This window comes from Protopterus annectens, chromosome 15.part0, assembly GCF_019279795.1.
Source record: "Protopterus annectens isolate FY-2018-M chromosome 15.part0, PAN1.0, whole genome shotgun sequence".
NCBI lineage: Eukaryota > Metazoa > Chordata > Ceratodontiformes > Protopteridae > Protopterus > Protopterus annectens.
Genome location: NC_056749.1, coordinates 537,298,144 through 537,313,420, shown reverse-complemented (window position 1 = coordinate 537,313,420; position 15,277 = coordinate 537,298,144). Strand labels below are relative to the sequence as shown.

Sequence of the window (15,277 nt, the reverse complement as noted above, 5' to 3'; positions counted from 1 at the left end):
TCCTGTAAAGGGTGGGATAGGCCCCGAAGGAAACTCTGATAAGTTAAATAACTTTAACTGGAACCGAGAAAATCCTCGAGACAGTATCACACACACACACAGTCAATAAACAATGGTTTAGAAAAAGACAATTCTCAAAAAATACAAGAAAAATCCTTAAATCTTAGCTTTAGGTGCTAGAGCTCGATCAAGTGATGGACTGCAGCGGCACAGCGCTGCAGCGGCAAACTAGATCTGAGGTAAAGGCAGAGGGGGATTGTGGGAGTTAGGTTGGTCTCGAGCTTCTTCTCGATGCAGAGCTTGCAGGCGGCCGACACGCTGCCGAGGATCGGCTCCGAACCCAGGTGTAAGAACAAACGGCGAGATCGAACACTCTCACATCAGTGTTATTTTATATCCACAGTTCATGTACAACCTGAAAATCTGTGTCCCCCTCACCCCTGTCACCATTAATACACAAGTGAATACATTCTGATAACTGGGAAGGTGTAAGGTGGCAGAGAAGTTCTACTGAAATCAGAGGTGGCAAAAGGCAAGTTAGGGTCACTAAGTGATCGCAATGCAGAAGAGGCATAGCTTAAGATGCAATTGCTCTACCCAACTTGTAACCACAGAGGCAGCATAGGCCTACAATTCATTCAACACAGAAAATGGGTACTTCTTTACAAAGCACTGTTTGGAAGACAGGAAAATAAAAATAAGTCTGCTCAAGCAGATGGCTTCAAACATTTTAATGCTAAATGTTGAAAACCACTCAAACATAAAAATGTTGTGTCTTTCAGCTTTTCCCGGTTAGGGGTCGCCACAGCGGAACTCCGGTCCGCTAATGATTGGCAGTTGATTTTTACGTGCAGAGTACCAGCCCTGACGCACAACCTTCAACGAAGGTACGCCCATTCACGCATGTCTCCACGCAGAAGACGCTCTAGCTGAGTCGAACCGGACAGTGTCTTACTGTGAGGCGACAACGCTACCGCAACACCACCACTGCGGATTACTCAAAAACATAAAAATCAAAAGTAAAATTGGAAAGATGAGCACTTTCACATCACCAAAGGATGCTTCATCATATCTAAAGACTGTATTGCAGTACAATAATCCATTTAGTCTCCAAGTCCTCTGTACTTGTTCTCACGTCACCAACCCTAATATCGGGCAGAAACACCTCAAGCACCAAAAATTTAAAAACATGATTAGAGCCTTGTTTAGTCCCCCCCTTTTTTTTTTCAGAGGAACATTTCGGCAAGCAGGTTTATTAATGGCAGCAGGAGCTTCCAAATGGACGGGCACAATATTCTAGATAAACAGGGGCACTTTCTCTGCCCCTTCTTCCAAGACCAACAAGAGTGGCTCTCTCTTTCACACTGATAGGATGCTGACAGCCATGGAAGACATGCATAACCCCCAGTCCACAGTGGCTATAAATGCTACACCAGAAGGATCCAAGGAAAAAGAGGAATGGTCTGAAGAAAGACAGTTGTGTACATTTACCATAAATGTAGATGTTAGAATGTATTCACTGCTGCAGTCATTACATTTGGGTCATCTGTTTGCAGGTAGCCCTTAGTCGGACTGATTAACAAAATCTTGGGTCCTGCGTCGGTTGCTGTCTCTTCTTCCATGACGTCAGGTCGTCAGGGGTATAAAACATGCAGCCAACATCATTACATCAGTTTTTCCTGCCCCAGATGTCAGGTGCCCCCCTAATGGGAAGCAATTAAATCTATAAATATACAAGTTATACCTCAAACAAAAAAGCAAATACACCAAAAAGCTTTTAAGCATTGAAAAGGAGAGAAGAGGTACAGCCAAATGAAGTCAGGGGGGCTGGACAGAGAGTAACCAGGACTCAAACAGTGAATACACTCCAACATCTACATTTATGTTAACTGTACACAACTGTGTACTATGTTCTTCATGTTTCACTGCTGCAGTCATTACACATTTGGGTAGATTCCCAAAGCTAGGGATGGGAGGAGGAATTTAGATAGCATTAGGACCAGCTATAAGGCCCTGCAAAACTGAAGTGGCAAAGTCAGCTCTGGATTTAGAGAAAATTGGCAAATGGTAATGCTTGGTGAAAGTATGTACAGAACTCCAGGTAGCACCTAATAGGATTGTCCCAGGTAGGTACGCCTCTGAGAAAGGCTGTAGAGGTAGATGCAGCCCTAGTTGAGAGGGATCTGATCCCCTGTGGGATAGGTTTTCCATTGTGCTTATAGCAGAAGTGAATGCAATGGCCTATCCATTTGGAGATAGTTCACTTTGAAATAGCCTTCCCCTCTGTCCCTGCAGCAAATGCCACCAGCAGTTGTTCAGATTTCCTTTGAGGTTTAGACCTGTCCAAGTAAAATCTAAGTTGTCTGTGCACATCTAAGGAGTGAAGTATCCATTTCCCTTTGTTCTGTGGATTAGGAAGGAAGGTAGGCAAATGAATGGACTAATTAAAGGCCACAATGTATACCACACCTTTGGCATGAAAGAGGAACTGGTCATGAGGGACACCCTGTCCGCATGAAAGATGATGAAAGGTTCCACTGCCATAAGGGCCTGTAATTCAGGATACCCTTCTTGCTGATGTGATGGCTAAAAGGGAAGCGGTTTTCCAAGAAAGGAATTTTAAATCTGCAGTAGCAGCTGGCTCGAAAGGAGGAAGGGTGAGTTTCTCCAATACAAAGTTAAGGTCCCAAGCCGGAGTTGGAGCTCTCCTGGGTGGTCTTAAAATTTTTTCCCCTCTGAGGAACTGCTTGAGCAGTGGAAGAGGGGAGGTTCTGTGGTATAATGAGCTGAAATGGCTGAGGTGTGAATTTTTGAGGAAAAAGACAGGCCCTTGTGAAGCAACTCAGTTAGGTATTGGTAAATCTGAGGTAAATGGGGCACTGCTGTACTCATCCCTTGAGATTGGTTCCAGGCACAGAATCTTTTCCATTTTCAGCATAAGATTTTCTAGTACTAGGCCTCCTTGCCTCTAAAATGACATCCATCACAGGTTTACTGAGGGATGGTAAAGGAGAGCTGAGGTAATTAGCCAGGCTGCTAGGTTTAGTGTTTGAAGCGGAGGGTGCAGAATCTGGTTCTCCTGCTGAGACAGCATGGAAGGAGTCTGAGGCAGGTGCCATGGGTCCAACAGTGACACACTGCGCAGGAGGGGTACCAGTGCTGGCATGGCCAGGCTGGTGCAATCAAAATCATCCTCGGTTTGTCTTGTTTGATCTTTAGTAGTACTTTGGAGAGCAGAGGCAGAGAAGGAAAGGCATAAACTGATGGGTTTTTCCAGTCGAAGGACAGAGCATCCACTTTCCAAGCTGGTCTGTGGGGAGTCCTTGCACAAAATGTTTCCAATTGATAGTTCTGGGGGGAGGCAAACAGGTCTATATATCTGGGCTCCCCCATTTGCTTGTCAACATGTTGAAAATCCTTGTTTCCAGTTTCCACTCGCATGGGTCCATGAGGGTTCTGCTTAGTCCATCTGCCAGTGTATTTAGTTTTCCTGGCAGGAATTGAGCTTGTAGATGTACTTGGTAGCTCAAGGCTGTGTTCAACAATGCCATGGCTAGTCTGCAGAGGGGGTAAGAATGTGTATCCCCCCTGCTTGTTTATGTAACACATCAGTGGTGTTGTCCGCCTTTACCATTAACTGTTCTGGAAGAATGTGGTCTTTGAAGGCTGAGCATTCTGTACAGCTAACATTTCTTTATGATTGATGTGAAGGTGCATTTGAATTAGGTTCCATTTGCCCTGAATGCACTTCCCTGCCAGGTGTGCCCCCCATGCATGAGGAGTCTGTTAGGGTTTGGGCGGCAGGGGGTGGTGTGAATGGTAGTCCCTTGTTTTAATGGCAGGCCTTTGCCCACCAAAGGAACTCTAGGCGTAGACAAGGAATGATAGGAATCATTGCTTCTAGATCCTGAGAATGTTGACACCATAGGCTTTTTAGATACCATTGTAGTTTCCTCATATGCAGTCTTGCATATGGAATTAGAAGAATGCAGGAGGCCATGAACCCCAAGGCTTGTAGTATTTGCCTTGCAGATAGCAGGGTTTTTGTGACCACTTGTTGGAAGTAGGTTGTCAAGTGAATTTGTTTCACTGGCATGAGGAAAGCCATCTGGGAAGTTGTATTCAAGCTTGCTCCCAGGAATATAATTTGACAGGGTACCAGGTGTGATTTCTTTTCATTTATGGTGTACCCCAGACAAGTTAGCACCCTCTGTACAAAAGCCAGATGATTCAAAAGTATGCCCTGGTTTTCTGCCAGAATTAGACAATCGTCCAGGTATTGGTATATTGGAATATTTCTTTGCCTGCAAAATGCAAGGACTGAAGCTAGGCACTTTGTGAGTACCCTGGGCGCAGTAGATAAGCCAAAGGGCAGTGCAGAGCGTGTAGCCTGCTTTGAAGCATAGGTATCTTCTGCAAGATTCCCTGATTGGGATGTGCAGGTATGTTTCCTTTAAATCTAGTGTTGACAACCAGGCATCTTTGCCTAGCATAGGGAGCAACTGGTGAAGAGTCAGCATCTTGAATTTTGGAATCGCCAAAATTAGACAGGTCCAGGATAGGATGCCATGAATTATCTTTTCTGGGTACCAAGAAAAGTCTCTAGTAGAAACCTTGTCCCTTTTCTTCTTCTGGTACCAACTGAATAGCCCCCATGCTTGAGAGAAATTACTTGTTTTTGGGCCTCTGCCCACTGATTTGGGGGTAGATCTGGCCACCCGCTTGGAGTTGGTAACGCATGGAAGTGAAACCTGTATCCCTGGGACACTATTTAAAACCCATTTGTCCTGGATAATGAGTTCCCAGTTCTTTGCATGAAGAGCAATCGTTCCCCCCCAAAGGTTTAAAACCCATTTGTCCTGGATAATGAGTTCCCTAGTTCTTTGCATGAAGAGCAATCGTTCCCCCCAAAGGGGCAGTCAGTTGAGAAGTGCTTGGCAGTTTTAAAAGGAAGGCATTGAGACAGTTTACCATGGGGGGGGTTAATACTCCCAGATTTGGAAGTGGAGGGCCCCAGCACTGCTTAGTCCTGTGCATACCCTGGGACTGAAGCCTGGGAGCTCTGCTGGATCTGGGTTTGGACTGAGAAGGTCTGGAAGAGGCAGGAAAGGACCAATTCTTGGAAGGCAAATGTCTACTAAACCTTGGAGGTTGTACTTGTAAGAAATCTTTAACAGTTTGCATAGATTTAGCTTTTTCCTCCATCTTTTTAAGAACTTCTGCTTGTTGCCAAACAGGCAGTCCTGGTTTAAGGGAGCATCCAGTAATTTCGCTTTAACATGATCTGGCAAGGATTGTTCCTTAAGCCAAGCATGCCTTCTAAGTACAGACCCAGTTACAGCAGCCCTGCAAGATGCCTCTAGTGAATCAAAGCCACATTGCAAAGTATGTTTTCCAACTTGTTCAGCTAAATGCAGTAAATCATGTAAATCCTTATTTTCAGCACAGTCAAGAATCAACATCATTTTCTGTTTAAGCAATCCAATAATATGCTTCTGATACTTAAACATATGAAACTGGCAGTTTAAGGTCCTAATGGCCAAAGTTGCAGAAGTGTACACCTTCTTACCTCAACTATCTGGCACCCTGGAGTCTCTATCAGAGGGGGTAGGATTTTTGGCAGTAGTAGCTTTAATGCCCATGGGTCCTTGTGACATGGTCTCAGGATCCGCAGTAGGATTTTTAAAGAGGAACTGGTGAGAGTCAGGGACCCTGTAATATCCATCAGGTTTTCTGGGAGCAGGAGGTAAAGAATAAGAGGCCAAGCTAGATTCCAAAAAGGCATAATCAACAATGTCCAGTACAGGAGGTATGGCTAAAGGCCTGTGTTGGGGCAGGAGTAAGAAATCCCTAAGCCTCTTTTTAGAATCAGAGAAATCCTGACTTTCCCAACGAAAATGCTCCCTGAGAGTATGCAAGGTTTCACCAAAAGAAAAATCCTCTGGAGGGGAAGCAAAGGGAATACAGTCCTCAGCATCAGAATCCTCATAGGTAGATAAGGGTAAATCTTGGTCCTCAGAGGAAACAGAAAATTCAGACTCCTAGTCAACTCAGTCCTAGGTCTCTTAGAGGGGGAAGGCTGGCTTCCCCTGATTAAAGTAATAAGGTCTTCAGCCATTCTTATTTGTTTTTTAGGAATAGAGGCCTGACCATGCGGTCTGAGTGTCAGTTTTCTAGGCATGATTCGAGTTTTAGGCCTTGAGGAAGAAGATGGCGTTGGTTTAATACGCAAGTCAGTAGGCCTGAATACACCCTCAGAAGCCGGTGCCTGCACAGCGGCTCCAGACCCATCCAAGGAACAGCCATCCGCAGGTTCCACAGTTGAAGCATCTCGCAGCATACCGGACTCTGAATGGGTCTCAGTAGAGACCGGCGTATCTGAAGTAGCGGGTATCAAGGGTTGCGAAAGCACCTCACTGAGTACTGGCTTAGAAGCGTCGTCGGCAGCCTTGGACCTAGGCAGCCTGTCGTTGTCTTTATCTTTGCATTTTTTTGGAATGTCGGTAGTCAGACGGCTTACCGAAGACATATCAGGATAAGTGAACTGTGCACCAAAATATTTAGAAGCAAAAATATATCGACGATGGACAGTTCGTGGTTTAAATAAGGCACAAAACCGACAGCGAGGTATGTCGTTATCAGGGCCTAGGCAAGGAATACAGTATGAATGAAAATCTTCATGAGGTATTTGCTTTCCACAAGTAATACAATACTGTGGTGCTGTGGTAGCGTTGTCGCCTCACAGTTAGACTTTGCCTGTTCGATTCTCAGTTAGAGCGTCTTCTGTGTGGCGACATGCGTGAATGGGTGTTCCTTCGCTGAAGGTTGTGCGTTAGGCCTGGCAAGCCAGTATGTAAAAATCTACTGCCAATCATTAGCGGATCGGAGTTCCGCTGTGGCGACCCCTAACCGGGAAAAGCCGAAAGACAAACAGACATCAGTTTAGAGCAAGAAAAAGTTTCCCCAACAGGGTACCTAGCTCTTAGTTGAAGACTTCGGTTCTGAAACTCGAAAATTTCAGGAGTCGGCCAACCAGCACTTGCGAACTGCTTCTGCTTCGGGCACCGCACGGCAAGAAAGACTGATGTAATGGTGTCGGCTGCATGTTTTATACCCCTGACGACCTGACGTCACGGAAGAAGGGACAGCAAGCAACACAGTACCCAAGACTTTGTTAATCAGGCAGACTGAGGGCTACTGCAAGCAAATAACCCAAATGTGATGAAACACGAAAACATGTGCACATTTACTTAACTAAATCTGTTTTAAGTTTAACAAACCACACTAATGATCTTAACATGCTAAAGACTAAAACAGACACTTACAATAGCAAACGTGAACTCAACAAATTTACCACCATCAGTTAATGTGAGAACTGCTCTTCCACTTTCATTGCAACTTCCACTGGCTTGTGTCAAGTTGGGATTTATATTCAGAATTCTTGTGTCCTATGGGATGAACAAAAAAAGGCAGAACAGTTTTAGTAACAATGCCATATATTCAAAAACATTAAGTGCAACACTTGCTGCCTTCGTTCAATTTTAATACAATCATTACATTTCAAGCCCTACAGAACTATCAGGATAGATACCCCACGTAAACTCGTTGCTACCAGTACTCTTTTTGCAACCAAAGTGACATACCAGTATATGCGAAACATATATGTAAATTCAGTGCCAGATTCAGAGATTCTGCATTACCAAAGTTTCAGCCTGTGAGCGTATTTTTTCAATTCATGCCCTTGAACCCAAAAGCATGATGCAACAACGTATACTTCCTTATATGCAGAGCACTTACTATTCAAAGTACTATTTCACTGCATGCTTCAGGACTTCCCTGCTAACATTCTGTTATGACACATGTAAATAAAGCTAGCCCAGGGGTCTACAGATTAAAGGTACCCTCTTTTTGCTCACCTCCTCCAAGCAGCTGACCACTTTCCTTGCAAAAGGACTGAAAACATTTGAACATCGTCTGCCATAACCTGGTAAACTGGAGGCATTCGTACTGACCAGTACCAATATCATACTGCTAACTTCTAATATAAATTATGGCATTGGTCATTTGTATCTCAGGCCACTGAACAAGCCACTGTTGCTAAAGCTGCCAGTTCTGATACCCTAGTCTAAAGCTGTTTAAGGATACTCTGAATGCATTTTCAAAGCTTTTACTTTGTGATGGTTCCCTTCATTCACTGAATAACACCCCCTTTATACACACACACAATCAGCTAGGAGTGGCTGATTCATGACAAGTACTCTACATTATCTGAACAAATCTTCAAAGCTCAAGACGGTTTTATCATTCTGCACTTTGCTCCCCCAAGAGAGAGAGACACCAAAAAAACTGCCACAAACACCAACATCCTTGTTATGGCATTAACCAGGGTTTAGGAAAAAGATAAAGTCATTATAGGGCCAATTGGCATGGGTATGAATAAGCACTACTGGAAACCTTCTGCCCTGGACAGAAGAATCAGGAACACCTTACCAGCTGAAGTAGCCCTCTGAGAACAGAAGAGTGTATACATTTTAAAAGAAAGAGGGCACTGAACATCAGGCACCATCCCTTACAGATTAGTAAGGAAAAAACTGCTACAGACTTGTCTTAAGAAACTCAACATTCTGACTGCAACCTGTGCTCCTGTATTACTACAGAGCCCAGGAAATGAGCATTAATGAGTGCCAAAGCAAAGTTCTACAACCCTGAAGGAATGGTGCTGCCTACAAAAGGCAGTGAAGAAAGCCTTACTGTAGTGGCCTGACAAGTGGCATTGAGGAGGGTACTGTACCCCATGGGCTTCTGACCAGATAATATGAGGGGAGGCAAATTTGACTTATCAAGTTAATTCTTTTAAAGAGCACCACTCTAAATGGGTGCAAAGCACAGTATGAAATGATGCACAAACAGGTTCTTAGTTACATTTTCCTCAAATTCACCTGGGTTTGCTTAGACTTTTTCAGTTCTGACTGGTCCACACAGCTAGTGACTATACCTCAACTTCTCTTATGCATCGACATCTACTGCTCCTAATACTCAAGTCTTATCTCTCTGCCTTCAGAACAGCAGCAGAGCTGAAAGAGGACAATATGAATTCAGATTAGAGCAAAAAAAATGTTAAGCAGTATTGGCGCATCAAGTAATTCTGTTGCTTTCTTTACCTAACCAGAGTAAAGCTGCTTGACTCAAAAGGAACTGTTCTCTTTAGTAGGGATTAAAAAAATAATAATTTAGTGAGAGTTGTGGTCGAGTTTTAACAGCGCCATTTCACAGAAAAGAGTTACATAAAGCCCTAGACAAACAGTGCCAAGGGGGGAAATGGCTATCTTCCAAAAGACAGCAAAATCACAGGAAAATGACTAAATGGTGAGGGGAAAACATGGGCTATAAAACCCCAAGTAAAATAAGAAAATGTACTGATCTAGACATCAGATGGAATCAGAGAGAGTACGTGATCCTACCTACATTTATAAGCAGCAGAGAGAGTATGTGATCCTACCTACGTATAAGCAGCAGAAAGAGTACGTGACCCTACCTACTTATGAGAAATTAAATGATAAAAAAAAAAACAGTAAATTCAGAACTTTTAAAGAGCAAATCCAATGATAGGAATAAGTGGTAGCCTAATGCCACTGTTTGCTCCATGCACTTGGGTTCTTTATGATCTGTTTAAATGCTTTTTACTTTTTTGTACACAGGTTATGACTAAAAGGGTCAGCAGACCAACTCACGTTCTTGGTTATCAAATTCCCCAAAAAATAGTCAGCTTATGTACTTTTTCCTCAGAGCTCTGTTCCAAGGTCCACTGAATTTTTAATTTCCCAAAATAATCCCTTCTCTAAAACTTACCACAGGGGTTTTAGACAGAGCTTGGGTGCCACAGCCTTGTTTGAAAGCAACCAGACTTTGATCCATCTGTTAACTCTACCATGAGAGGAGTTCCTTGAAACAAGGTAGTAAAGGGAGGACACTACATGGAGTGAACATGTTGGCACCATCTATTCCACAGGTACCCTCAGTAACCCCAAATACACTCTTTCAAAATAACTGATACAGCCACATCTCATGGAACCTCTACTTCAAGCTCATAAGGGAACCCACCACAGAATCCAATACTGTAGTCATTTAGTCAGTGGAGACTCCATTACTAGACACTGATATCACCTCTCACCAGGCTGAGTAAGGAGAAAGTTAAATAACAGTACTTTTAAACTGACAGAAATGAGTGCTCTGTTTAAAAGTATGTTACAGTCAGGAGACAATCCATCAAAACACAAAACTCCTAGCTTTAAAATAACCTTCCTGAAGAGAAAAGTACTAATCAGTTAAAAAAAAAAGAAGGAAGTGCCCCCACCTCCACAAAAAAAGGGAATTTAGGGAATGTATCTGCCCAGCTAAGGAAAGCACAAGTAGACTGTCAATCCTCAAAAGCATCAGAGGACCATACTCCTTGGCAGTAGTAAAGCTCTAAAGGCCTTCACACCAAAACCTTTTTTTAGACAGCTCAGCTCGAGCTACTCGATAGTCTGGGCATGTGGAAGGTGCCCTGAAACTTTGGAAGCTGGCCTGGTATGATATAACCCATACAGCTACAGCTACTGCAGCAATGGATCAATATGAAGATCAACGTTTACATACTAGCCATTCATTATTTTCTACACTGATTATTAACCAGAAAAGAAAATTCAAATTTAGCTTCAAATATGCAATCCCTCAGCACTCAAAAGAACAGAAAAACAAAACATTAAGTGAAAAAACACTGGAAATTACAGTTTTGTTGGTAGAGGAGCTGTAACTCAGCTGAAGACCGACTGTAGCCAGCAAGCAAATATCACCACCCTTTCCGGTGACATTGTATTTTCCAGTGTCTGGTTTTACTGGTGGTGAGGAAGTTGGTGCTGCTGTTGTTACTGGAACAGTCGTTGCATTTGCTGCTGGGGTCGTTGTATTTGCTGCTGGGGTCGTTGTATTTGCTGCTGGGGTCGTCGTATGTGCTGCCGTTGTGGGAGCTGCCGTTGTTGACGATATATCTGCTTTACACACAAATTCTAGAAAGATAAAATAGTTGACATAAATATTTATAAACTACAAAAAACCGCAGCAAAATACATTTTGTTGCAGTATACAACACTGCCGAAAATCTTGCAAATGTGGCAGTAGCCTTCACGAAGGGTGTCAGTGATACAGCAAACCATTTCCACATGCTGTATACAGGTGACACAGGGACAAAGAAAATGTTAAATTTCAAGTACCTTAAACAGCAGGACAACCAAAATGAAAACACTGCTACAAATTCAAGGGAAATGCTACATCTATAAACAATGTGCCTCAATAAAAAATATCACTTCAGAGCTTCAGGCTGGGCATAAAGTAAACTGTACTGAAACTGACAACATCCTGACAAAATGTCAATGTTTGCTTACATACTAGCCAATCATAATTCTACCACACTCAACCCAAACACTTAAGCTAGGTTTTCTTCTCTTCAGTCTGTAACATGGAGCCTTTCACCCCGCCCACCCCACTCTACCCTAACAGTCTAACATTTCCTCTAATTTCTCAAAGACACGAAATGACCCTAATTCTTTCACTATGCATTTGTTTTCCTAATTCACTGCTGGATCTTGCCTGTTACTCCTGCCATCTGAGCCACCTCTCCTTTTGAGCTCCACCTAACCAATCCAGTAAGTACCCAATTCAATCTGTACATTTAATAAATCTGCCTCTCTTCTTTCAATCAGTAAGTACACTCAAGGTATTCAGCTCTTCAAAATTTAGTCTCTCAATATTTCAATTTTGGTAGCTCTCCTTTACAGCCCTATATCTGTCCCCGTGCAGACAGGAAGTGGATAACTTATCAGAATACCAAGCAATCCTTAACTTTACTCACAAAGCTATGCATCCAATATATATGGAGGACCTACGTACTATTTCACACCGTTATCCTTCAGTCATTATTCCTAGCATGAGTCTTACACCACCATCCCTTAAAGGCTCCTAATCTACACAGTGACAGCGTTGCAAAGTTCCAGAAGAGCTCAAGACTGGTACCTCTCCCAATCATGGTGGTGTCATTAAAAAGTACAGTTGTGTACCTACCATAAATGTAGATGTTAGAGTGTATTCACTGTTGCAGTCATTACTCTTGGATTATCCTTACTGGCAGGCTACCCGGAGTCGGCCAGAATTCCAAAGTCTAGGTCCAGTGTCGGTTGCTGTTGCCGCTTCCCTGACGTCAGTGCGCCAGGGATATAAAGATGCAGCTGACGCCATTTTCTTCAGTTTTTCTTGCCCCAGATGTCCGGTGCCCCCAAAATGGTAGGCTAAAAATATTATGCCAATAATTATGTATGCAGTAAAATAAACATTTCCTTCAACTACAAGCAAATACACCACATAAGTTGTATAAGATAGAGAAGTATAGGTAAGTCCCAGCAAAGAAAAGGGGGATGGTGGGTAGGTAACCTGGAGTGCAACAGTGAATACACTCTAACATCTACATTTATGGTAGGTACGCAACTGTACTATGTTCGTGTTTCACTGTTGCAGTCATTACTCTTGGGTTGAATCCCAAAGGTAAGGTTGGGTGGCTGTGCCTAAATAGGATTAGGAGAGGCTATAAGGCCTTGCAGAACTGCAGTGGCGAGGCCTGCTCTGGATTTAGATTACAGAGGTAAATGGTAGTGCTTTGTAAAAGTGAGCACTGAACTCCAAGTTGCAGCCTCTAAAATGTCTTTGGTTGGTACTCCTCTAAGAAAGGCTGCTGAAGTGGCTGCTGCCTGGTAGAATGAGGTCCAATGCCCTTGGGCACTGATTTGCCATGTTGTGAGTAGCAGAAAGGAATGCAGTGGCCTATCCATTTTGAAATGGTCTGTTTTGAGATAGGCTTTCCTTGAGATCCTGCAGGATATGCCACTAAAAGTTGCTCAGTTTTTCTGAAATCTTTAGTTCTGTCCAAGTAGAAGTATAGTTGTCTGTGTATGTCCAAAAAAATGCAGAAGTCTCTCACACTTATTCTGTGGGTTTGGATAAAAGGTAGGCAAATGAATGATTTGGTTAAGGGCCACACTGGACACTACCTTAGGCATAAATGTTGGGCTCATCCTTAGAGAAACCCTGTCTGGATGGAAAATGATGAAAGGTTCCACAGCCATGAGTGCCTGTAGCTCTGAAACAGGTCTTGCAGAGGTTATTGCTACAAGCAGAGCTGTTTTCCAAGATAAAAACTTTATATCAGCTGTATTAGCTGGTTCAAAAGGTGGCAGTGTGAGTTTTTCCAAGACATAATTGAGGTCTCATGCAGGTATTGGAGCTCTCCTTGGAGGTCTTATGTTTTGGCCCCTCTGAGGTACTGCCTTAGCAATGGATGGGAAAAAATAGGAGGTTCCATATTGTAATGAGCTGAAATGGCAGAGGCATGAATTTCAATTGATGAAAAGGATAGGCCTTTGTCCAGCATCTCAGTTAGGTATTGCAAAATCTGAGGAATATTTGGTTCAGATGTGTCAATTCCTTGTACCTGGTTCCAAGCACAGAATCTTTTCCATTTTTCTGCATACGATTTTCTGGTACTGGGCCTCCTGGCCTCCAAAATAACATCCATCACTGCTTTAGAGAGAGGTGTGCTTTGAATGGTTACATTATCCGCCATGCTGCCAGATTTGGGGTCCCGAGCTGGCTGCGCAGCTAGGTCAGTAAGTGAGGAATTAGAGGCAATGTCCAGGATGGCCCTTGAAACAAACTTTTTAGGATTGGGTACCAGTGCTGGCATGGCCAGTCTGGAGCAATCAGAATCATTCTTGGCTTCTCTCGTCTGACCTTTAGGAGTACCTTGGGGAGGAGAGGCAGAGAAGGAAAGGCATATACTGTTAGACTTTTCCAGCTGAATGACAGAGCATCCACTTTCCATGCTTGCTTGCGATAAGTCCTTGTGCAGAATTTCTGTAGTTGGCAGTTGTGAGGGGAGGCAAACCGATCTAGGTCTGGGCATCCCCATTCCTTTGTCATCATGCTGAAGACTTGTGCATCCAGTTTCCACTCGTGGGGATCCGTAAGGTTTCTGCTTAGTTCGTCTGCCCGTGTTATTGCTCTTTCCTGGCACGAATTGTGCTTGCAGGTGTACTTGACAAGTCAATGCTGTGTCCCACAAAGTCATGACTTGTCTGCAGAGGGGATAGGAATGTGTGCCTCCCTGCTTATGTACCACATGACTGTAGTATGGTCCTTCCTTATCAGTAGTTGTCCTGGATGGAGAAGATCCTTGAAAGCTGTCAGGGCATTCTGAACAGCTAGCATCTCTTTTTGATTGATATGTAGATGCATTTGGCTGGTGGACCATGTGCCCTGAATACATTTTCCTGCCATGTGTGCTCCCCATGCATAATCTGATGCATCTGTTGTTACTGACTGCCGGGCTATGGGTAGAGTGAATGGTTGTCCCTTGTTGAGATGACAGGCATGTGCCCACCATCGAAACTCCTGTTGTAGGCAAGGAATGAGGGTAAGTAATGCTTCCAGGCTTTGACAATGTTGAGTCCAGACACTTTTTAGATACCACTGAAGTTTCCTCATATGCAGTCTGGCATATGGAATTAGCAGAATGCAGGATGCCATGAAGCCCAAAGCCTGCAGAATTTTTCTTGCAGATAACTGGGTCTTTGTTGCCAACATTTTGAAGTAAGAAGTTAGTTGCCTTTGTCTGGCGTGAGATAAGCCATCTGGGCACTTGTATTTAAGGTTGCACCCAGGAATATTATCTTTTGAGAAGGTACTAGTTTTGATTTCTTTTCGTTTACTGTGTACCCTAGGCAAATTAATAATCTTTTTACGAATGCCAGATGCTTTAGTAGTGTCTTTGTTCTCTGCTTGTATAAGGCAGTCGTCCAAGTAAGGATAAATTTGAATTCCTCTGTCTGCAAAATGCAATTACTGGTGCCATGCATTTTGTGAAGACCCTGGGCACAGTAGATAAGCCAAAGGGCAGTGCAGAGAATTGATAGTGCATTGAGCCAGCTATGAATCTGAGGTATCTTCTGCAAGATTGTCTGATTGGTATATGCAGGTATGCCTCTTTTAGGTCCAAAGTTACAAGCCAAACCTTCTTGCCCAGCATGGGCAGAAGCTGCTGCAGAGTTAACATTTTGAATTTTGGAACATCCAAAAATGTGTTTATAAAAGACAGGTCCAGTACTGGTCTCCAGGCTTTGTCCCTTCTGGGTAAACCCCGGGCTTGGAAATTTTTTTTGGGGGGTTTAAATGGCCTTAGCCCTGGGAAAAT

At 43.4% G+C, this 15,277-nt stretch overlaps 1 protein-coding gene across 1 annotated transcript in view; it reads right to left on the bottom strand.

Annotated features, from left to right (window-relative positions):
- The window catches only part of LAMP2 (lysosomal associated membrane protein 2), a gene marked incomplete at its 5' end in the record, with an annotated part of 529,381 nt that overhangs the window by 346,511 nt on the left and 167,593 nt on the right, over window positions 1-15,277 (bottom strand). Inside the window, 2 exon segments of the mRNA XM_044057288.1 lie at window positions 7,326-7,448; window positions 10,771-11,048. Of these exon segments, the coding sequence (XP_043913223.1) occupies window positions 7,326-7,448; window positions 10,771-11,048 (401 nt within the window).